Here is a 24,960-nt window from a genome sequence, read left to right as displayed (position 1 = left end):
GAAATGGTTAACAACAGCCAAGCGAGCTGCTGCAGGCGACTGCATGACTGCTGGAGCTTGTAAGGGATATGCATAATGTTAATTAAATCTTGGAGCCTGTAAATACCAGCCAGTATCAATTGCCCCATCGAAACTCGGGATTAATAAAGAAACCGATCGGAATCTGTAACTGTTAGACAAGTGTGAATTGCTCTATCGGAACCTGTAACTATTGAGTGTGAATGGCTCTATTTAAGTCTAAAGTTGATAAGTGTAATTGACAATTTAGTTAAACTGAAACTATTGAAAATGGCTAGCCTGTCAGATGCATAGTAATTCCTTGAAATAATGAACTATTGAATACGGGATCAGAACCGCTCCCGGGGATGGCTGAGCCATTGTCAAGCACAGCAGGAGCTGGACAGGCAATTCGATGCGGCCAATAAGAGGACGGATCCCCAGCGCGCGCAGATGAATGGACCAATGGGGAAGGCGAACTGACCGGGGACTCCAGGCAGCGCGAAGTATAATTGTGTCAAGTTTGAACGGGAAGGGAGAACGCCTTCTCCAACGAATGCATGCTTGTAGATTCGTTGTACCAGTTAAGATTCTGTGAATAAACTGCTGTCTGCGTCTAACCATAGTTGCCAGTGTGAGTCTCTCCTTCCGAAAGAACACGCAAAAACGGGACCCCGTGGGTCCGTCTTTACACAGCTCAGCGAGCAAACCTACATCCAGTTAAATGGTTTATTGGACATCATAACCAATTACAATTAACTTGCTATTCACAATAAACATGTGGAGACAGATTAGAGTTGAATAAATAGAATTTGTTTTTAAGTATTTAAAACAACATATGACTAATTTTCACTTTCACATAATTTCCTGAGGATCAGATTGGTATTGCTCTGTAATTTACCTGCTTAAGGTTACTCTCAAACAGACTCCCCTCACTCACAATTATGTAACTGGCTCCACAAAAAACAAATTCTAATACTTACATTTAAAACCTCACTGATACCATCAACTAAAGTATTAGCCCAAGTATACACAACACATATTGCTCCAAACTGAAATGGCCATCATAATTCTGATGTTTTGCATATCAAAACTGGATTTGGGCAGAGCTCTTAAAATGACACTTTCCTGTTCTTTCTAGCTAATGGGGTGACAAGGCTACCAATTCAATTCTGACTCAAGCACCATTTCATTAGCATATGGCATAGAAAGTGAAAAATAGCTCAAGTGCATTTTGAAGAGTTTATTAAAGCAATATTGTTATGGAACAAATGCACTTCCATGGTCCAGGACCTTTGTGAGCATTAATTACAGGTATTCCCCAGTTACCTTTGCATCAGAACCAACCACTATCTATAGACATCTAGTCCCTACGCTCTGGAATGTGCTCTCTAATCCTCTCTGCCTCTTTTCTCCTCTCTCTTCCATAAACGGATCTTTAAAATCTACTTCTTGAGTTCCAGTACTGACACTAATTAACATGTCCTTACATGGTTTGAGTCAAATTTTACCTAATATCACTCCTAAGAAGCACTTTGGGCTGATTTATGATGTTAAAGATGCTACGTAAATATAAGTTGTCAGATATAGTACAGACCAAAGGATAAAAGTCTGCCCCAAAAATGTACCTTAACTTTAAACTCAAAGAATAGTCCTTGCAGCAAATCCATATCCCACTGTATTCCAGGTGACAAAAACTTGCTACATGGTGACAGGCGCTCTAAACAGTTGAATTGGTTCACTACTGGCTGTACAAAGAATCATGATTTTGAAGCTCTTTGTTAAACCTTTCATTAATCATCTCTACCCGACAAAGAACACTCCCAGATTCTAGTTTCTCCACATAACTGAATTTCCTTATCTCTGATACAATTCTGATAAATTTTCTTTCTACCTTTTCCAATCCTCCTAAAGTGTGGCCTTTAGAATTGGACACAAAATACTTAACAATTTGCAAACTTGGGAAAGTTTGTGGAGCTATACAAATAGTGAGCTGGTGAAACAGAAGACCAACCCAACATCTGACAGATTAAGTGTTTTGCTCGCAGGGAGATGGGGCAGAGTGTGAATCGCACAGGGAAGAAAATCCAAACTAAGCACAACCATTTGAATTAATGTTGAGTTTCAAACAGAACTTCTGCAGCTATTGCAAGGGCATAAATCCACACTGGACTGACAAATTTGTGGAGTAGATAAAAACACTCTTGAAGGGTGAATAATATCCATCATGATATCATTTTAAATCCCACCACCCACCTGACCACTTTAAATATAAAAAGCTTTAAACTGTCAGGAGTTAAAAATCTCCTGAATTGCTTTGATTGGCAGGCCACCTGATGTAGGTTAGAAAGGAAAAACATCATCTCATCCTGCTGTTTTAATAGAGTTCCAAGTTATGGCATAATATCCCTTGGGGTAATGTGACCAGAATCTCAAAAGCTACAATTGTCTCAGCAGGGTTTTCTGAATTGCCAGTGCGATTGACAGTATGAAGAAGCTATTACAACATTCACCACCTTTGATGTGGGGTTTGAATACAAATGTGTTGATTTTTATCAGAGATTAAACATCTTAAGAGAGTTCAAGACTTTGAAAGGATTTCACAAACGGATGGTTATTTTAGTACTGAGTGTGGATGAGTAGGGCGTGTATTAGATTGTTATTAGTTTTCTTTTCATTTATACATGGCTCTTGAGGTCTTCCCAAATTGGGTGAATGACTATAGAAGTGGCATGTGGATTCAAAGAGGCATAGACTTGGCTGGGAGTGGGGCATGTGTTGCCATGGAGGATATAAATGCCGTGTAAGCATTGGGTGGGGGCTGTGGGGTTGTGAGTGGTTGGAGTTAGAAAACCTAACTGCTGCAAACTCAACTGAGATAATATCCTAGAGATCCAAAGCAGGCCTTTTAACCAACCGATCTCAGCCAATTTGGATCTGCTTCTGGAGTCAGTAGTAGGTGGCTTAAAAGGGGTCACTGGAAGCCTTTCAGGAACAGTGAGATTTTACCTCTTTTAAAAAAAAAATTGGAGGCTGAATGAAGTATCAATTTCCCTCCTGAGCTCACAAAACTTTACTAGCTGCTAGGTTCAATCCTCCATTCCATGTAGCTCTATGGAAAAGGCAGCTAATTTGCCACTGCAGCAATCCAACATAGTTTGCTGACAACACTAAATGAGCCCAAGACAAGGTGCAGAGCTCGTGACTATGATATTGAGCAGATGCTGTGGTGTCACTATCAATATGATAGTCACTATGGGCCATTTCTTGGTTTATAACATAATGTATTGTTCTATGCTACTGTGGCAAACAGAATCTGTAAACATTTCCTCAAGTCTATCTTCATCAATTTTATTTGTCCAAATGACGTAAAGGTTCAAGAACCCATGATTATTGTGGGACCTTTCTCATTGGGAAGGAATATAGGGCATGGTCTATCGGGGAGGTGCGGGGTTAATCTCGTACACCAGCTGTCTGCACGGTGGTGAAAGCTAAAATCTACCCTTCAGAATCACATTACACTCTGCATTGCAGCTGCTATTAAGTGCTGAAGAATTATGAAGTGCAAGATAAATTCTGCTAAATTTCTTGAGTAACTAACCATTGCTGATGCTTGAGAAAATTATACAGTTGCATTCAATACAATACATATATTTGCATAGCCTGGGGGAGCTGGAATGCAATAAAATTCAACATGTAACAATGAACACTGAAAATACAAATAACTTGGAAAGGTTATAAAATCACATACTATTATTTTGTTTCTTCCCCACAGTTTAAAATATCCTCTCAAGTGCGCATTATATGGATAACAGTGTGTGTGACAAGAGCTGCAATTTGTAATTTATAAATCATACTCCAAACTCAGAACCTTTATAAACAATTTGTAAATATGTTGCGTAGAAATTTCCCCACCCTGGCGTTGGCAGGAAAGGTGATAAGATCAGAAAGTAATTGCATAGGTTGGTACTGGAGGGAGATACTTCACCCTTCTCATCACCTCTCACCAATTAAATGCTGGACTAGAGGGACTCACTGGAGATTTTCTTAAATTGCCAGCATTTAAAACTCTTAAGTGGTCAATCAACTCACCACTTAAGTATCTCAACTCACCACCAGTCCAATTACCTGCATCTCCAGCAGACAAGAAAAGTGCCTGGTTTCCTGGCTGGAAAATCAGGCCTACTTGTCTGCTTGGTTATCAGGGTTGGGGGCACTTGGGAATCAGTCTTCCACATCCTCAGAGCAAATGGAGGCCTAAATTGGAGGAAAGGCCAAGTCTCTGAAAACCACCCCCCTGCCATTGCTTCCAACTCCCCTGACCTGTTTTTCCACACGACCTGCTACTGAAAAGCAAAAAAAAGTCACTTACCTCGCTCTGCTGAGCTGGCAACTTCTGAAAGGAGGAGACTCCATTGTGAAGGCCTGTAATTGGCCAACCAGTTTGTAAGTCAGCTCTTAGAACGCTGATTGGTGGGTTTTCTCAGTGCCGTGGGCAGTCAGTCTCCACCGAACTCCCCACTCCCATATCGCCTATGATTTTCCAATTTGAAGGCACAATTACCAAAATGATAGGACAGAAGTACTAAACATTCTCTATGGATATCTGAAAACCATTCTCTTTGAAACTTTTTCAAAGACCTTGAATATTGAAATACTGTTATAATCCCTTTGCTTAATGTTACAAAGATAAGTCAGTCAAAATAGAAGGTTCAAGACAAGTTTATACATTCACATATTGATGAAAGGCAAAGTGATACCAGGAACAGAGCTAATATCAGAAAGGATGACACCGCTAGACAGAAGGCAATTTGTGTGATGCCTATTTTAGATCAAGTGTAGAGTTATGTCGATTCTGACGTGTTTCAGCTACTTGCCTGGGACTGCGAATTGATATTGGCTCCCTGTTTCACTAGAGTTCTCACTACCTCAGTTTGTCCAGCCAGAGATGCGATGTGAAGGGCTGAGTTTCCTTTCTGGAAAGAGAGGCAAAATAATTAGACAGAATATTAGAAAACCCATGGCAAACCTCCACCTTCAGGAGAGATAGGCAAAGAGAGAAACTCAAAAAAAAGAATGTATCTTCCTCAAAGAATATTTTTTGAGGAAAGGTCTTACTAATATTTAGGTTCAGTAAAATTCATTATTAAAGGATTGTGTTTCTTTGAGTAGAAAACCTTGAGATGGCCAAATCTTGGATACTGGCCCACAGTTGAAAATAATAGCAAGCAGCTGTTCAATATGTTAATATTGTTTATTGCACAACCACAAACATGAGCATGACTCAATCATTCCACTCTTTTGAGCATGCTCTGTAATTCAAGAAGATTATGGCTGGTTTATTGCATCAGTGAAATCTTTATTATGATTTCCATATTCCTCAATTCTCTGAAAATACAAAAATCTCTTGATCTCAGTCTTGAATATATTCAAAGATTGAGCATGCGAAGTCCTGAGGTACAAATTTACGAAACATCTATTACTTTTTTGACGAACAAATGTTTCCTCATCTCAGCTCTAAACAGCTAGCCCTTTACTCAGAGACTGTGAATCCTGGATCTACACTCCCCCCACCCAGAAGTAATATTCTTCCACCATCAAATCTGTCAGACCACTTAAGAATTTTCATCTGAGCAGAGAAAGCCAGCACAGATTTGTATAGGGCAGGTCATGTCTGATGAATTTGATTGCACTTTTTGAGGATGTGACTAAAACAGTAGCCAGAGTAAAATACGAGTATATTGGTTATATGAACTTCCAGAAGGACTTTAATAAAATCTATTGTTCGAGACAGTTTTTGCATGCTAAAGCTGAAATTTAAGGCTAACTATTGACCTGGTTAGGTAATTGGCTGCACGTCAGTAGAGAATGATTAGAGATAATGGCTATGTTCTATAATTAGCAGAATCTGACTTGAAGTGTGCAGCAAGGATCTGTGTTGGTACCTCAACTACCCACTGTCTTTATTGATGACTTAAATGGAGAGGTAGAATGCCAAGGACTTTTAGGTTTAAGCTTGGAGGAAAGATTACATGAACCGTAGTTTTATTCTGCAGGATTCAACAAGCTCATAGAGATTTCATCAAAGTTTTCAAGGTATGAAAGGCGAAGATGTAAGGTATGTCGAATGAAATGATTTTCATGCTTGGAGAGCTTAGGACAGGAGGAGGGGCAGAACCCCAAAATTGAGATCAAACTTTTCTGATCTATTCCACTATTTTTAACTAAAGCCAGAACTTCAAATTTTCCTCAAATGCTTTGGAATTTAGCCATTCCTGAACTATCTCAACGCGATTCCATTCCTCCATCAGTTTCAGGCCCCATTTACCACTGGAGCTGTTTAGCTCACTAGGGCTCTAGTCCCAGCCCTATTTTGAATGGAGCCCATCTCAGTGGAACAGCTCACTCTTTCCCAGTACTAGTGCTAGTGCTCCATGAATCTTAGATTCTCAATTATTCAAGTTTAAAGTTTATACCATATCATCCAAAACATGCAAATGTAACTTCACATTCCCACTGGTCAAATACTTAACTTGTCAACATCTGGACTTAAGTAGGTAAAAACAATGACTGCAGATGCTGGAAACCAGATTCTGGATTAGTGGTGCTGGAAGAGTACAGCAGTTCAGGCAGCATCCGAGGAGCAGTAAAATCGACGTTTCGGGCAAAAGCCCTTCATCAGGAATACAGGCAGAGAGCCTGAAGCGTGGAGAGATAAGTGAGAGGAGGGTGTGGGCGGGGAGAAAGTAGCATAGAGTACAATAGGTGAGTGGGGGTGGGGATAAAGTTAATAGGTCGGGGGGGGGGAAAAAAAGGGTGGAGTGGATAGGTGGAAACGAAAATCGGCAGGTAGGACAAGTGCTGAGCTGGAAATTTGGAACTGGGGAGAGGGGGGGGGAAGGGGAAATGAGGAAAGTGTTGAAGTCCACATTGATGCCCTGGGGTTGAAGTGTTCTGAGGCAGAAGATGAGGCGTTCTTCCTCCAGGCATCTGATGGTGAGGGAGTGGCGGTGAAGGAGGCCCAAGACCCCCATGTCCTCAGCAGTGTGGGAGAGGGAGTTGAAATGTTGGGCCACAGGGCAGTGGTTGGTTGGTGCGGGTGTCCCGGAGATGTTCCCTAAAGTGCTCTGCTAGGAGTTGTCCAGTCTCCCCAATGTCCAGTCTCCCCCTGCCACCGCAGGAATTGCAAAACCTGCGCCCACACCTCCTCCCTCACCTCCATCCAAGGCCCTAAAGGAGCCTTCCACATCCAAAGTTTTACCTGCACACCCACCAATATCATTTATTGTATCCATTGCTCCCGATACGGTCTCCTCTACATTGGGAGACTGGATGCTTCCTAGCAGAGCGCTTTCGGGAACATCTTCGGGACACCCGCACCAACCAACCACACCGACCTATGGCCCAACATTTCAACTCCCCGTCCCACACTGCTGAGGACATGGGGGTCCTGGGCCTCCTTCGCCGCCACTCCCTCACCACCAGATGCCTGGAGGAAGAACACCTCATCTTCCGCCTTGGAACACTTCAACCCCAGGGTATCAATGTGGACTTCAACAGTTTCCTCATTTCCCCTTCCCCCACCTTATCCAGTTCCAAACTTCCAGCTCAGCACTGTCCCCATGACTTGTCCTACCTGCCTATCTTCTTTTCCACCTATCCCCTCCACCCTCCCCCCCCCCCCCCCCCCCGATCTATCACCTTCATTCCCACCCCCACTCACCTATTGTACTCTATGCTACTTTCTCCCCACCTCTACCCTCCTCTCACTTATCTCTCCACGCTTCAGGCTCTCTGCCTGTATTCCTGATGAAGGGCTTTTGCCCGAAACGTCGATTTTACTGCTCCTCGGATGCTGCCTGAACTGCTGTGCTCTTCCAGCACCACTAATCCAACATCTGGACTTAAGTTGACAGATGCATAATAGGACCTTGCAATGTATCTAAAGTACTAAAATTGCTTGGGACGCTTAAGCTTCCAATAAACTCCCCTTGCCTGAAACCCTCAGTGAAACTCTCAGACATTGAGACCAGTGTAAGAGACTTGCGTCAGACTCAAGAGACTTACCTGAACTCCTATCCTGGAACTATTCCATTGATTAATGCTTATCTAACTCAGTAATTAAACTGTTTAACTGAACCAACACCGCAATAAACTGCACAATCACATCTCTGACCTGTGCCAACTACACCATTGTTCCAACCACCCAACAGAGTATCCTTCCACTCATCCGCTCAACCATGACATACGTTGTTACAGTCACTGTTCCTTCAGCGTTGCTGAGCAAAAATCCTGGAATTCAATATTGAAGACTCACATCAGAGCTACTCTGCAAGACTGTCTGAAAGAAGTAACTTCGAATTATAGCCAGGAATTGAAAATAAAATGTGGTTTGTCAGCACAGGCATTTTTTTTTCTTTTTTAATAAAGGTATAAACTGTATTCCTTACTACACTGTCATATTAACCCACAGTATTCTTTATTCTTATCTTATACCTTTTAGACCAAAAAGAACCTACCTATCTCAGTCTTAAATATACTCAATGACCAGGCCTCCACAGCCTTCTGTGGCAATGAGTATTTGAAATTCTCTCCAAAGGATTCTTCTGAAAAGGAGGCGAAAGCAGAGTCCTTGATTTTTTTTTTAGAAACGAGAGGTAAATAGATCCATATGAAGTAAGGAGTTGAAAGGTTATCAGAAATAGCTAAGTGTGCAGATTTGAGGTTACAGTCAGATTAAGCTAGGAGAGCTGAATGGGCAACTCCCACTCCTGATTCATATATTCTAACAATTTCACCTTCTCACCTTTCAGACCACCCTTACTTTATTGTTCTTCATTTAATATTCTTTCCCACAGTACTGCCACTCTCCTTTTTATCATTTAATTCTGTACATAACCTAAACCTGACCCAAATTTGAATAGTTCTCCAATATCATGACCAAATTTATCACTGTTCTCTCAAGCTCTTGGAAAGCATACAAGGGAAAACTTCTCACCTGTTAGACAATCCACCTTTCACCACTAACAGTCATATTTTGTTGCTACTATTCTGGTTAGTCAGTGTTCTAAATTATTACCTTGTATTCCCCTAAACTCTAAGTAACTGTCCCAAATACTTTTTCTCTGAGAAACCCTCTGAGTTGAGATCAAGAATCATTGCTTATACTTTTAGCCTTCTCAGGAATGACATCATTTATCCACAATCTTTTCTTTCTTCATCATATCAGGCCAAGCTTATGAACATCGGATAACTAGTTCTTGATTTGTTTTAATCATTCCTTCCGGCTTGTTAAGTTTGCATTAGACTTGTTTTTTTCATTTTGGTTTCTCCAACATTTTCAGAGAAAAGGATTTTGATTGATTAACCCTTTCCAATGCTCTGTTTACTTTGATAATTAGCTTCAGCAGAAACTCTGCTTTCGGAAGCTAAGATATTAATGGATTGGTGCACGAAGCATCAAAAGCAGGAAATGCAACTTCACATGATGTAGTCAAAGTGCCATAGAGGACATATGCTATGTCCTGCTGGTTGACCTCAGGATCTCCATTTTATTCTGACTACAGGAGTGTGGAGTTCCTATGCAATAGCAGTCTTTAAAAATAATGACACTATTTAAGGAAGTATTTTGTTCAGTGGATTTGAAATCAGATATTACCTTTGTCGATGAATCAACAACTGCACCTCTCTCCAATAATTCCTGCACAAGATCCACGTGCCCTTCTTTTGCTGCCAGATGCAATGCATTGAGGCCATTCTGTAACAGTAAAATAGATATACCATTATATAACTGTATTTCATTAGAAAAATGTACATTTATACAATTACTTGTATTCAAATGAATTAATATGATGAATGGTATATACACTGAATCCTTCAGTTAAAGTTTGCATATTATCATTTATGAAAACATACAACTTTTCTGGTTCATCTGCAACCTAAACAAAAGTAATTGACAAATGTTTTTCATCGACTCCATTCAGACATCCCTTTTGAAATGTTTTCTGTTTAACTTGGGTCTTTACTTCAATATCTCAGCTGTAGAGAAATTTGAAAGCAGAACTCTCTCAAACACTATGTAAAATATATGTTAATAAATGCAAGGAAACATTAAACTTCAAGTATTTACATCTAGACAGACACATTAAAAGAAAAATATAGCAGTCAAAATAACTTGACTGGAACTGACTACACTATCACTTGAATCTCTGGACTTCAAGATACAACCTGCATTACCTTTTAGTTTAACTTTTCAAAAATCTTTGTAAAGAGTTTTGAAATGGGAGTTTGTTCTTCTAAACGTAACTTTTTAAAAGCAATGAAATTGGAAGTGGATCTCTGTAATGATTGGATGACAAGCAGTTGATCCATTTAAAATCTATTAAAACAGTTAGTAAATAAAATCAAGGCAACTGATACAAAATGTAAATCCCTCATTCTGTATTCAAGAAACTCAAGCCATACATATATTTGTCTAATTGCAGCAACAAGGTATAGCCAATTTGAAAAAAAAAATGGATATTTGGGTATACCAAAAAAGCAAGCATCTATTGTTCGTCCCTAGTTGAGAATGTGGTGGCATTCTCGAGCAGTCTGTTTGACTAAAATATGCCATCATGCTTTTAGGTACAGTAGATATGTTTTAGTCAGGAATCTGAGATCCATAGAATTGGATGCACCTGCTACCGCAGTCATTCTAGAGACAGAGGACAGAGGTCTGGGATTCTTTTGGAGAAACCTTTGCAAAGTGCTACAGGAAAATCCAATAGATTATACAGACAGCAGCCACAGTATGCCAGTGAGAGTGCAACAAATCCAAAGATGGTGGACATAGACCACTCATATAGTTTATTCTGAATAGTATCAAGCCTCCTAACTAAATGGGTGGGGTTGAAATAATAATCATGTGATAAGCTTTCCTTCAGATTTGTGATATGGATCATGCAGTTGCTGGACAGGACACAAGGTGAGACATTTAAACAGAATACCCAGTCTCTGACCTATTCTTAAAGCATTTATATGGTTGCACAGATCAGTTATTAGCGATTAGTGATCTCAACCTGCCCAACCCAAGAATCCACTCCCAGGTCATTTACAGTGGGAAACTTATGGATGTAATATTCGTGAATATCAAAGAGAGGTGGCTCAATGCCTTCAGCCAAATCTTCCAGACTTTGAAAATTTTCAGGTATCATGACTAGCTCTGGATGCTGAGCCCTTTCACAACAGTGATACATCATTCCTATTCCAATATTTTCTCTGGACTGTCGAAAGCTCAAAGTAAAAATGAGTGATGGAAGTTCAGCTGCAACTTTATTGCTGGAACAGCACAGCAGGTCAGGCAGCATCTAGGGAACAGAAGATTCGACGTTTCGGGCACATGCCCTTCTTCAGGAATGAGCAGAGAGTGTTCAGCATGGGCCTCACTATTTGCACTGCTTGCTTCTGGAACCCATTTGAGTCTTTAATTGTTCAGAGGTTCCACAGGCGGCAGCTTCAATGACCGGCTCACACAAGACTGCAGCTGAACTTCGAGGAGAAAGTGAGGTCTGCAGACTCTGGAGATCAAAGCTGAAACTTTATTGCTGGAACAGCACAGCAGGTCAGGCAGCATCTAGGGAACAGAAGATTCGACGTTTCGGGCACATGCCCTTCTTCAGGAATGAGCAGAGAGTGTTCAGCAGGAGAAGATAAAAGGTAGGGAGGAGGGACTTGGAGGAGGGGCGTTGGAAATGTGATAGGTGGAAAGAGGTCAAGGTGAGGGTGATAGGTCGGAGTAGGGTGGAGGCGGAGAGGTCAAGAAGACTGCAGGTCAGGAAGGCGGTGCCGGGCTGGAGGGATTCGGCTGAGACAAGGTGGGGGGAGGGGGGATGAAGAAACTGGTGAAGTCCAAGTTCATCCCCTGTGGTTGGAGGGTTCCCAGTCGGAAGATAAGACGCTCCTCCTCCGACCGTCGCGTTGTTGTGGTTTGGCGGTGGATGAGTCCAATGACCTGCATATCCTCGGTGGAGTGGGAGGGGGAGTTGAAATGCTGTGCTACAGGGTGATTGGGTTGGTTCGTCCGGGTGGCCCAGAGGTGCTCTCTGAATCGCTCCGCAAGTAGGCGGCCTGTCTCCCCAATATAGTGGAGGCCACACCGGCTGCAGCGGATGCAGTAGATAATGTGGGTGGAGGTGCAGGTGAATCTGTGGCGGATATGGAAGTTTCCTTTGGGGCCTTGGAGAGAAGTGAGGGGGGAGGTGTGGGCGCAAGTGTTGCACCTCCTGCGGTTGCAAGGGAAGGTGCCGGGAGTGGAGGTTGGGTTGGTGGGGGGTATGGATCTGACAAGGGAGTCGCGGAGGGAGTGGTCTCTACGGAAAGCTGATAGAGGAGGGGAGGGAAATATATCCTTGGTGGTGGGGTCCGTTTGGAGGTGGCGGAAGTGACGGCGGATGATGCGCTGTACATGGAGATTGGTGGGGTGGTAGGTGAGGACCAGTGGGGTTCTGTCCTGGTGGCGGTTGGAGGGGCGGGGCTCAAGGGCGGAGGAGCGGGAAGTGGAGGAGATGCGGTGGAGGGCATCGTCGATCACGTCGGGGGGGAAATTGCGGTCCTTGAAGAAGGAGGCCGTCTGTGTTGTGCGTATTTTGAACTGGTCCTCCTGGGAACCCTCCAACCACAGGGGATGAACTTGGACTTCACCAGTTTCTTCATCCCCCCTCCCCCCACCTTGTCTCAGCCGAATCCCTCCAGCCCGGCACCGCCTTCCTGACCTGCAGTCTTCTTCTTGACCTCTCCGCCTCCACCCTACTCCGACCTATCACCCTCACCTTGACCTCTTTCCACCTATCACATTTCCAACGCCCCTCCTCCAAGTCCCTCCTCCCTACCTTTTATCTTCTCCTGCTGAACACTCTCTGCTCATTCCTGAAGAAGGGCACGTGCCCGAAACGTCGAATCTTCTGTTCCCTAGATGCTGCCTGACCTGCTGTGCTGTTCCAGCAATAAAGTTTCAGCTTTGATCTCCAGCGTCTGCAGACCTCACTTTCTCCTCGAAGTTCAGCTGCAGTCTTGTGTGAGCCGGTCATTGAAGCTGCCGCCTGTGGAACCTCTGAACAATTAAAGACTCAAATGGGTTCCAGAAGCAAGCAGTGCAAATAGTGAGGCCCATTACTTGGTGACTGGCAAAACTCAACCATAACTGAGAAGTAGCAGGAGCAGTGGGTACACATTGGAGGTGCCATTATTATCAGGGAAGTTGCTAGCACACAATCAGTCTGAGCACTGAGTGACTACTCTGGAGAGGGTCCTTAAGTTATGGAAAATGTTTATTATGGCAATTCGTCAGCCTTTTTGTTTGGCAATGACATTAAAAGGCCTTATAATCTGATGCAGTACACTATGCTGCTGTTGCCTGTGCAGTGGGATGGCTGACACAGTCCAGGTCTGTGCAATACTGGAAACACTGCCTTGTGCTGCAGAGATTGCTGAAAATTAATCCCTTAACTACCTTAATTAGGTATATTGTAAGTTTGGGTTTCTGGTTTTTGAGTTAGTGACCTCTGAGTTTTCTGTATGTCTCAAATTTTAATTAATAACTTTCAAATATTTTTGTAGCCATGGTTATTTCTTTTATACCAGTTTATTTGGGGCCTAGTTTTAGAATAAATCAATTTGTGTGCACCATTCATGATTTACTTGTTTACCTTGCGTTGTTTTTTATTCCAATAAAGTAAATAATGGAGCCTTATGGTTTTGGAGGCTTCTGGAACTTTTTAAGAAGTATTAGGGGAACACCCATTGCTTGGAGAGGAATATTTTTGGGTTCATTTTTACTTTGAGCTTTCGACAGTCCAGAGAAAATATTGGAATAGGAATGATGTATAGACTATAGGTCCTGAGAAGGTGAGAATATTTGGTAAACTGGGCGAGCTAATAATAGCCCCAGACAAAAATTGTTGAGGTAAAACCATATAGAGATTACTTAAAGTGGAGTACATTGAAGCTGAGGTGAATAATAGTTTCACAAGGAAGCTATTTGCAGCTGCAGTCTAAAGGTTGAAGTCACAAGTAACTTAAACCTACCAAGAGATTCTGATGTGAGCATTATGAGTGGTGGTTTGAGTCTTGTACCAGAGGTGTACTTGCCGACTATACAAAAGTGGTTTTATTTCTTTTCAATTTATACAGCAATGTTTTGTGATTATACTTTTGCTTTGTGTTTAAAATTTTTGAATTGATATTCAAAATTAGATTGTTTGGTTTATTTTGTTTTATTTTCATTTGTTTTATTACTAAACTTTAGTTTCATTGTTAAAGCAAAATCTGCAGCATTGCACGTTTATGTTTTGGGAAGAGACATTTTATTAAGACCTAAACAAATCAAAGTGTAATCTATCAAATCAGGTTTCTGCCTATTATTTGACTTTTCATAATAACGTGTGCTGGAATCATTGGCATAACACTACTAATGTGTTGGCTGCTATCACCAGCTTCAGGTTATCTCTGGGAAAAGTGAACAGAGGTTAGAACTCCTCAGTAAATCAACTTTTCCCTAATTTTCTTGAGCCTGACAACCTCTATTCTCATCCCAAGGGACCTGGGAAAATGACATTGTTGGTGAAGCTGTTCAATGCTGGAAGTGCTAATTTTACTTAACATTTATCAGAAAAATCTGAATGCTGCCCATCAAGTCTCCAATGGGGTGTTGTCAATTTGATGTCTTCACATTTTTGATGTTCTTAATTATTTCTAGAAGTTAGTTTATACTCTTGGATATGTAGCCAAGGACAACTATGCAAATTCGAATTTTTGAAGTAAGAAATGTTCTTGACAAATCATAACACATTTCTTTGCATCCACATGGTAAAATTTAGTAATAGTTAAGTTTGTCAGCTAATATAAAAGAGGTTCTCCTGCAACAGAGCATGACATTGCTCTAAAACTGACTGGACATATTAAAGGAAACTGTCTACTATCAGGAGGGTCATATGTATTAACCCTCTGAATTACATTACATTAACTCTCTGAAGATTGAGACTGCAGCTTACAGCAGAGAATGTGGGTCACAGTCCACAAGACAGAAACAAGAGAGGTTAGCACCACACAGAGCTCATAAGACACATGACACTCTCATATAATATTGCAACTACTAAACAACCTGTTCCCACTTCAGCAAACAAGAGAATGTTTGTAAATTGAAATAGATTTGCATTACTAGATTCAGAAGTTGAGATCTGTTTTTACATGTGCCTTGTCCAGACTAGTTTACTGGCTCACAATCTTTCAACATAAATGTTCTGAACTGATGCACCTATGTAGTAATTCATTAGTGGCCTAATCTGATGGTGAATACAGTGATTCAAACCTTCTTTATTGCTTCTGAACCTGAAAGTGTATAAAGGTAAAAATCACACACAACATTAGGTTATCATCCAACAGGTTTATTTAGAAGCACTAGCTTTTGGAGCACTACCCCTTCATCAGGTAATTGTGGGACAGACTATAACCTGGACTATAACCTGGTGTTGTGTGACTTTTAACTTTGTCCACCCCAGTTCAACAGTGGCTCCTCCATACCATAGCCTCAAAATGCAAGACTTACGATATTAAAATTATAAAATATCTAAATCAATATAAACAAGTTGCATACAACAAAATTCATTTATGTTCTATTGTTTCTGCCATAGAAGTGATACACTATTTCAAATGTAATTTTAATAGCAGTGAAGGTTCACAAGTTATTTATTGATAAGATGAACTACAATGTAACATTCCTAAATGTGACAATGCAATGAGGGCAACCAAAGGTTGCTAATGAACAATTGTGCTAAGTTTTGCATTAGGCAGGAGGAGTTGACTGTGAAATGTCAGCATTTGTCCTTTCTACTCCTTTGACTGCAACTTCAGGATGCTAGGCACATGCAAATAAGCGTGAAAATGCACAAAATTTAACTTAATTATGGATAAGGAGAAAGTGACGACTGCAGATGCTGGAGATCAGAGTCAAAAGGTGTCGTGCTGGAAAAGCACAGCTGGTCAGGCAGCATCCAAGGAGCAGGAGAGTCTACATTTTAATCTTGCATTTGTATTGGTACAGACTGTACTGTTCAACCCCACTGCACATCTGCTCCACTTCAGTGAGAATTTTAACTCTACCGCTCCTACCTCTTCACTGGAAACCCCTTAAAAAAGTCACACTTTGTTCATCAGGCATAACTGGGTTTTTAATGGTAGTGTAATTAATCAACTTTGATAAGCAGACGTTTTACTGCGAAAAACTTTTAGAATCTCACAATTCTGTTAAATGATCACTGGATAATTTACTGTAAAATTATTCTAAATTAAAAATTAAAAAAAAGCTTTTTGACAGTTATTTGGTTTCTACTTTTTGCCCATTATGTGCATTTGTGTGTGCGCGCGCGGGGAGGGGGTGCACTTGTCTGCTTTGACATAACTCCAGTTACACACTGGGAACAGAACCCTGTAATCAGTTGCAGCACCATTATATAGTGACAGAGTGGAAGTTCTCAAAATAAAGATCCCAGAAATACTTCGCAAAACTTATTTACTTCATGGCAAATGGTAAGCACCCTTACTTCAACACAGACTACAAAATCCTACCCAATAAAACATGGACGGGGGTGGGAGTGGTAGGAGAGTGGATGGTGAAATATAAAGAGATTAATGTTTGTAAATTTCCTCAGAACTTTAGAAATAGTAGAAACACACTTTTATGCAGATATAAAAATTGTATTTCCATGACAGACCAGCAAAATTCTGATTATTTTCCTAAGATGTTTTTACTCAAGTCATAGGAATTTTCAATAAAGAATCACAGTATTCAAAAATGCTAATAACTATACATACCTGATTGGATGTGTTGATATCTATCCCTCCTTTGAGGTATTCAAGCACTTTGTCCAGATTCCCTGCTCTGGCAGCACGGAGGAAGCTTGCATTGCTGTCAGACTGTAAAAGAGAAATACTATCAATTTGCATACATTTTACTCCACTAATGGAATAAAAATTGTAAACAGGAATTCCAAACAGTCAGCAGTAAGTATTAATTTCCATAAAACCAAAGCTTTACGCAACTTTCACTGAAAACCAAGGTAAGTCCATTACACTGCTGGCCTAAAGCTAGTTATATTCAAACTTTTTTTAAAAATAGTTAATTCCTTGATGTTTTAAAACCAATAATCATTTTTGAAATAGATCAATGGAATTCTCCATTTATGGGATAGGCATTTAACCATTCCATACAGGAGAAAGTGAGGACTGCAGATGCTGGAGATCAGAGCTGAAAAATATGTTGCTGGAAAAGCACAGCAGAAGGACTTATGCCCGAAATGTCAATTCTCCTGCTTCTTGGATGCAGCCTGACCTGCTGTGCTTTTCTAGCAACACATTTTTCAACCATTCGATACAGCCCAACTTGGACTGGAAGAAATGTTTCTGTATTAAAAAGAAGTCACTTCAGTCTGACTATAATGAAGCCTCTCCAAATTATGTGTCCTTCAAACAGTGCTATAGAAATTATTCAAAATCATAATACTGCAATGAGAGAATAAGTAAGAAATGTAAAACTAATGGCCTGATTGAAAAACTTGTTGGCAACCCAGAATAATCAAATACTTTCAGCATAACTATTTTTAAAATTTAGCTATTTTCCCTCAAGTCACTTTAAACCTGACAAGGAAAACATTAGGAGTTGCTGGGCATGAACCCAACTGTGATTCTCTGTGAGACAGTAAACACAAGAAAAATGTTGCACAGAGACTTCATGATAACCCATCCATTTTTTTCTTTGTATGCTGATATGTTTCCTGCAAGTATCCAAAAATACATGGCTTAATTACATATCTCTAAAATGTTTAACATATATTTTCATGTAATCATAGGACTAATTCTGTGCTCAGGGCTAAATTGGATACTGCCCAAAATGTGAGCTTAGGCTTCATGATGTGCAATTATCCCACGGTAGTGCAATGTGATACCAGTAAAGTATCGATTTTGTGACTTCTCAAGTATTGTCATGAATAGTCACCATTAAATGCATTGTTCTGCAGCTACAGGCATCAGCAGGTAGCCTAAATCATGAGGGGGAAGTACAACTTAATCACTAGTTAGCATTACTTAAAGCCAGCCTGCATCTCCTAAGTAGAGGAACATAGTGACTAGAAAAGGTGGTAGATGTTCTTGTATTGGTCACTCTGAAGTGGAAAAATGTTTAAGAACATCATGATCTGGAAGCCATCATGCTTAAAGTAGGTCAGGCAGCACACTGAATGCCTTGGTGAAGGAGGTGGAAAGAGTGGGGCTACACTGCAGCAGGCTAGGAGGCCCTAAGAAAACATTAAAGGAGAAAGTGGGACAAGATGGTCATCACACAGTCAATGCCAAAGTGAAATGCTGAGGACTCAGATGCAGTCCTGCAAAAAGCTAAATATATCAAGTAGTGACCATAATTTTGTAAGATTTAAAGCAATTATGAAGGTCAAAGATGAATCAAAGATCCTGAATTGAAGGAAAACCATTTCAATAAGACAAGACAAGATCTGGCCAAAGTAGACTGGGAGCAACTACTTGCTGTAAAATCCAGGAAGTGCATGGGAGACATTTAAAGGGATAAAAGTGAGCGTTAAGGGCTAACATGTTCTTGTAAAAGTGGAGGGTGGGACCAACAAGTTCAGATATTCCTGGATGTCAAGGAATGTACTGGATAAGGAAAAAAATAAGTTATGGTATATACAAAAGGCTTGAAACAGCAGATGGCCTACAGTATAGAAAGCACATGGGTTGATTGAAAGAGAAATTATGAGAGAAATGGGGACATGAGAATGCATTGCAGGTAATACACTTTCAAAAGACATTCTGAGAGTATATTAGGGGCAAGAGAACAATGAGGGAAAGATTATGGCTTGTTGGGGACCAACGTGTCAATCCACGTGTGGGGCAGGAAGACATAGCTGAGGCTTTAAGTGAGATACTCTGCATCGGAGTTCAGTGTCACAAAGGATGACACAGGTGGAGGAATCAGGAAGGGGGACTGTGATATTCTTGAATGAGTTTTATCAGGCTTGAAAGCAGATATGTTCACAAACCCAGAGGAGATATAGTCCAGGTTGCTGTAGGGAGTTATGGAAGGAGATTGCAGGGGTTCTGACAGTAATTTTCACATTACCTCTGGCCACAGGAGAGGTGCCAGCTGACTAGAGGTTCTAGTATCCAATAAGGGTGGTAGGGATAAACTAGGGAACAACAGGCCATTTAGTGTAGGATCTGTGATAGGGAAACTATTAGAAAAATTTCTGGAGGGTCAGAAATATTTCCACTTGGAGAAGCAAGGATTAATCAGGATAGTCAACATCACTTTGTAAGGGAGAGATCATGCTGAATAAATTTGATTGACTTTTTCAAAGAAGTGACTGGGTGTGTAGATGAGCATAAATGCAATTGATGCAGTTTTCATGGATTTCAGTAAGCCTTTTGACAGGATCTTGCATGGCAGATTAGTTAAGAAGCAAAGAGTCCATGGGATCCAGGGCAATGTGGCAAATTGGTTCCAAAATTAGTTCAGTGGCAAAAGCAGACAGTGATGTTTGAAGTTTGTGTGACTGGAACCTGTGACTTTTAGAATAGCATAGGGTTTAGCTCTCGGCCCCTTGCTGCTTGTGTCAAATGTCAGTGGTATGATAAGTAAGCTCGCAGATGACATGAAAATTGGTTAACTAAGTGGCATTAGACTACAAGACAATATAGACTAGCTGGTCAGATGGATTGAACAGTGACAAATGAAACTTAATCTTGAACAGGTGAAAGGTTGATAATGCTGTGAAGAAGGCATAGGGTGTGTTAGTTTCATTGGTAAAGGGATTGAGTTCTGGAACTGCAGTATCATGCTGCACCTATACAAAACGCTGGTGTGGCCACACTGGAATATTGTACACAGTTCTGGTCACCCCATTGCAAGGAGGATGTGGAAGCATTGGAAAAGGTGCAGAGGAGATTTACCAGGATGTTGCCTGGTCTGGAGGGGAGGTCTTATGAGGAAAGGCTGAGAGACTTGGGTCTGTTCTCATTAGAAAGGTGGCGGCTAAGGGGGGGATTTGATAGAGACATACAAGATGATCAGCGGATTAGATAGGGTAGACAGTGAAATACTTTTTCCTAGGATGATGACGTCAGCTTGTACGAGAGGGCATAACTACAAATTGAGGGGTGATAGATTTAAGACAGATGTCAGAGGCAGGTTCTTTACGCAGAGAGTGGTAAGGGCGTGGAATGCCCGACCTGCTAATGTAGTCAACTCAGCCACATTAGGGAGATTTAAACAATCCTTAGATAAATACATGGATGATTTAGGGATAGAGTAGGGGGACAAGCTGAGATAGTTCACAGGTCGGCGCAACATCGAGAGCCGAAGGGCCTGTTCTGCGCTATATTGTTCGATGTTCTATGTAATATACATTTGGGAGGACTAACAAGGTAAGGGAGTACACATCAAATGTTGGGACCTGAGGAAGTACAGAGGATCAGAGGGATGGTTTAGTGCATGCCAATAGACCCTTGAAGGCAGTAGAACAGGTAGATATGGTGGTGTATAGGATAGTGGTCTTTGTTAGGTCATAGCATTAAGTACAACAAAGAGGCTATGATGGAGCTGTATATGGTAATATTATTTAGACCACAGCCAGAGTACTGTGTGCTGTTCTGGCTGTCACGCTACAAGAATGATGTGATTGCACTATACAGAGTGCAGAGAGATTACCCAAGATGTTGGCCTGGGCTGGAGAGACTCAGCTATGAAGGAAGACAAGACAAATGTTTTCCTTAGAGCAGCAAACGAGGGATCTGATTGAGGTGTACAAAGTTCTGTGAGGCATAGACAGGGAGAAATGTTCCCCTCAGTAGAGGAGTCAATAACCAAGGGGCATAGTTTTAGATGTAAGGAGGACATCTAGAGGGGATTTGCAGAAAAGGTGATCACCTCAATCTTTTCAACCAGGGCTGAGCATATTTGGAACTCACTGTCTGAAAAGGATATTTAAGAATGATATAGGTGAACATTTCAAACACCATAGCTTACAAGGGTACGTGCCAAGTGCTGGAAAATTGAATTAGAATCGATTGATGCTTGATGACCAATGCACACATGATGGACCAAATATCTTCTTTCTGCACTATTAAAAACTGACTCAATGATCAAGGTCAGTTAATATATCTTGATTATACTCTCATACCAGAGCACAGAGTGGAATACCTTCCACTTTTGATACAAGGCAAAGTTTGCATGGAAGACATGCAAAGTGAAGTGCGTGCTATCAATAACACTCTAAGTTGGAATTCCTACAAACCTACAGAATGAGTTTGCTCATTCCATCACCTTGATCTGGTAATGGTATTACATAAATTCAGCTCCTTTTAAGTAAAGCTGCTGAGTAACCTTCCTAAACAACAGTGAAAAGATGCAAGATGTGGCAAATATACCAAGCTACTGCCTAGAAAGGGCTTGTTTCTTCAACTTTCATGGCCACAATTAACTTTCTCTGCTCTTTAATTGCAGCTATTGCTTCAGTAGACCTCAGTGACAACTGTTCTTACTGAAGTCCTGCCTTATCCCACACAGTCCTCGCGGAGGCACTCCTGTTCTATGCCCTTCTCGCCCTCTTTCAGTCCTTTCCCTCTTTCAGTAGTGGGTCCTGTTCTGTGTCCTCTAATCAATCTCCAAGTCATACTGCAGCTTAAAAAACATGCCTTCTTACACACAAGACTAGCAGCAACTCAACAAAGGATAGAACAGCCCAGGAACAGGCTCCTAGGTGCATCAAGCCTGTACTGACACATGACATTTTTCTAAACCTAAAATCTCTGGATTGCAACTTTAGTCATGAACTAATTGGCACAGGGTCAATAAGATTAAACAGGTAAATGTGTGGCTCAAAGGTTGGTGTGGGAGAAACGGGTTTGAATTCATGGGGTATTGGCACCAGTACTGGGGAAGAAGGGACCTGTTCCAATGGGACAGTCTTCATCTGAACCATGCTGAGACCAGAGTCCTAGCAAATCGCATAACTAGGGCTGTAGACAGGGCTTTAAACTAAATGGGGGAGAAAGGTGGGGGGTGGGGGCTGCATTCAGTTATGGGGGAAATTAGGACACCTGATTTAAAGGAAGAGGTAAGAGTGCAGAACTCAGGAGATGTTATTAAAATCTCTAGCACAGACACAAATAGGACAGAATGTATGGAAAGGGTTAGCTATCAAACTTCAAGCACACTGCACAAACTAATAACAATGAGAAGAGGGATGGCTAATACAGGGCTGAAGGTATTATATCTGAATGCAATATAAGGTATCAGGTAAATGAGCTTGTGGTGCAAATCGAAATTGGCAAAAAAGAGATTGGTGGGCATCACAGATATGTGGCTGCAAGGGGATCAGGATTGGGAGCTGAATATTCAAGGATACTCATCGTATTGAAAAGATAGGCAGGTGGGCAGAGTGGGTGGGGTTGCCTTATTAGTAAGAAATTAAATTTTAAAAAGTAGGGTTAGATGGTGTAGAATCTGTGTGGGTAGAATTGAGGAACTGCAAAGGTAAAAGTTGGAGTTATGTTCAGGCCTCCAAACAGTAATTAGGAACTGGGATGCAAGATACACCAGGAGACAAAAAAATATATGTAGGAAAGGCAAGGTTACAATGGTCATGGGGGATTTCAATATGCAGGTGGACTGGGAAAATCAGGTTGGTAGTGGATTGCAAAAAAATGGAATTTGTGGAATGTCTATGAGATGGCTTTTTGGAGCAGCCTGTGGAGGAGTCCACTAGGGAACAGGTAATACTGGATTTAGTGTTGCACAATGAGGCAGACTTGATGAGGGAACTTAATGTGAAGGAGCCCTTAGGAGTCAGTGATCATAATATGATTAAATTTACTCTGCAATTTGCGAAGGAGAAGATAAAATCAGAGGTAACATAATTATAGCTGAATAAAGGCAACTACAGAGCCATGAGGGAGGAGTTGGATAGAATTCACCGGGAGAGGAGTTTAGCAGGAAAGCCAGTGGGACAGCAATGGCAGGAGTTTCTGGAAGTAATTCAGGAGACACAGCAGAGACCCATTCTGAGGAAAAAGAAGCATAGTACAGGGAGGATGAGGCAACCCTGGCTGACTAGGGAAGTCAAGGATAGCAGGAAACAAAAGGCAAAGCATAAAAAGTGAAGGGCAGTGGGAAACCAGAGGATTGGGAAGCTTACAAAGACCAACAGAGGCAACAAAATAAAAGGGGAGAGAGAAGATTAAATATGAGGGTAAGCTAGCCAGGAATATAATGGAAGATTGTAAAAGTTTCTTTCAATATGTAAAAGTAAAAGAGAGGCAAAGGTGAACACTGGGCCGCTGGACAATGACGCTGGAGAGATAATAGTCGGGAACAAAGAAATGGCTGAGTAATGAAATAATTACTTCATGTCAGTCTTCATGGTGAAAGACATGAGTAATATCCCAAAATTTCAGGACAGTGAGGGTCCATCACCAAGGAGAAAATGCTAGAAAAACTGAATGGCCTGAAAGCAGATAAATGACTTGGACAGACGGACTACACCCCAGAGTTCTCAGGAAGATAGCTGAAGAGATAGTGGAGCTGTTAGTGATGATCTTTCAGGAATCACCAGAGTCAGGGAGGTCCCAGAGGATTGGACAATCACTAATGTGACACCCCTATTTAAAACAGAGTAAGGCAAAAGACAAAAACTTACATACCGATTAGCCTAACTTCTGTCATGGAGAAGATCCTGGAGTGATGGTTGAGATTTCTGAATTCTTGGAAGTGTATGGTAAAATAGGGCAAAGTCAGCATGGTTTCATCAAGGGAGGCCATGGCTAACAAATCTGCTAGAATTCTTTGAGAAAGTAACCAGCAGGTTAGACCAAAGAGAGCCAACAATGTTATCCACCTAGACTTCAAGAAGGCCTTTGACAAAGTGCCAAACACAAGGCTACTGAGTAAGATAAGGACCCATGATGTTAGAGGCAAGGTGTTAGCATGGATAGAAGCCTGGGTGCCTGGCAGAAAGCAGAGTGGGGATAAAAGGGTCTTTCTCACTATGGGCAGCACAAATGGTGTTCCGCAAGGCTCAGCGTTGGGACAACTTTTCACTTTATACATTAACGATCTAGATAAAGGAGCTGAGGGCATTCTGGCTAAGTTTGCAGACAATACAAAGATAGATAGAGGGACAGATAGCATTGAGGAGGTGGGGAGACTGCACAAGGATTTGGACAGGTTAGGAGAGTGGGCAAAGTAGTGGCAGATGGAGTTCAACATGAGAAAAAGTGTGAGGTCACGCATTTTGGTAAGAAGAATGGAGGCATGGACTATTTTCTAAATGGGGAGAAAATTTAAAAGTCTGAAGTGCCAAGGGACTTGGGAGTTCTAGGATTCTCTCAAGGTAAAGTTGCAGGTTGAGTCAGTAGATAGGAAGGCAAACACAATAATAGTGTTTACTTTGAGAGGACTTGAATATTAATGCAGGGTGTACTTCTGAGGTTCTATAAGGCCTTTGTCAGACCACATTTGGTGTATTGTGCACAGTTTTGGGCCCCATATCTCAGGAAGGGTGTACTGGCCCTGGAGTATGTTCAAAGGAGGTTCACAAGAATGGTTCCAGGAATGAAAAGCTTAATATATAAGGAACATTTGAGGATTCTGGGTCTATACTCGAAGGAGTTTAGAAGGATGAGGGGGGATCTAGTTGAAACTTACAGAATACTGAATGGCCTGAACAAAGTGGATGTTGGGAAGATGTTTCCATTGCCAGGATGAGATGAGGACCTGAGGGCACAGCCTTAGAATAAAGGGAAGTCCTTTTAGAACAAAGATAAGGAGAAACCTCTTCAGCCAGATAGTGGTGAATCTATGGAATTCATGGCCACAGAAGGCTGTGAAGGCCAGGCCACTGAGTATATTTAAGACTGAGA

General features: G+C 41.3%; 1 protein-coding gene across 32 annotated transcripts in view; it reads right to left on the bottom strand.

The window, feature by feature from the left end:
• Positions 1–24,960, bottom strand: part of ank2b (ankyrin 2b, neuronal) — an 877,032-nt gene that overhangs the window by 273,867 nt on the left and 578,205 nt on the right. For all 32 annotated transcript variants that reach the window (XM_087983074.1, XM_087982715.1, XM_087982867.1 and 29 more), the window contains 3 exons: positions 16,846–16,947; positions 9,656–9,754; positions 4,875–4,973 (listed from right to left, as the gene is read on the bottom strand). In XM_087983074.1, coding sequence (XP_087839200.1) covers positions 4,875–4,973; positions 9,656–9,754; positions 16,846–16,947 — 300 coding nt within the window. The remainder of the gene's footprint in view (positions 1–4,874; positions 4,974–9,655; positions 9,755–16,845; positions 16,948–24,960) is intronic.

The sequence above is a fragment of the Chiloscyllium plagiosum genome, unplaced genomic scaffold, assembly GCF_037043375.1.
Source record: "Chiloscyllium plagiosum isolate Xiang-an unplaced genomic scaffold, Cpla_swu_hap1 HiC_scaffold_1, whole genome shotgun sequence".
Lineage (NCBI taxonomy): Eukaryota > Metazoa > Chordata > Chondrichthyes > Orectolobiformes > Hemiscylliidae > Chiloscyllium > Chiloscyllium plagiosum.
Note: the sequence above shows the minus strand (reverse complement) of the source record. Positions and strands in the feature narration are given on the sequence as shown.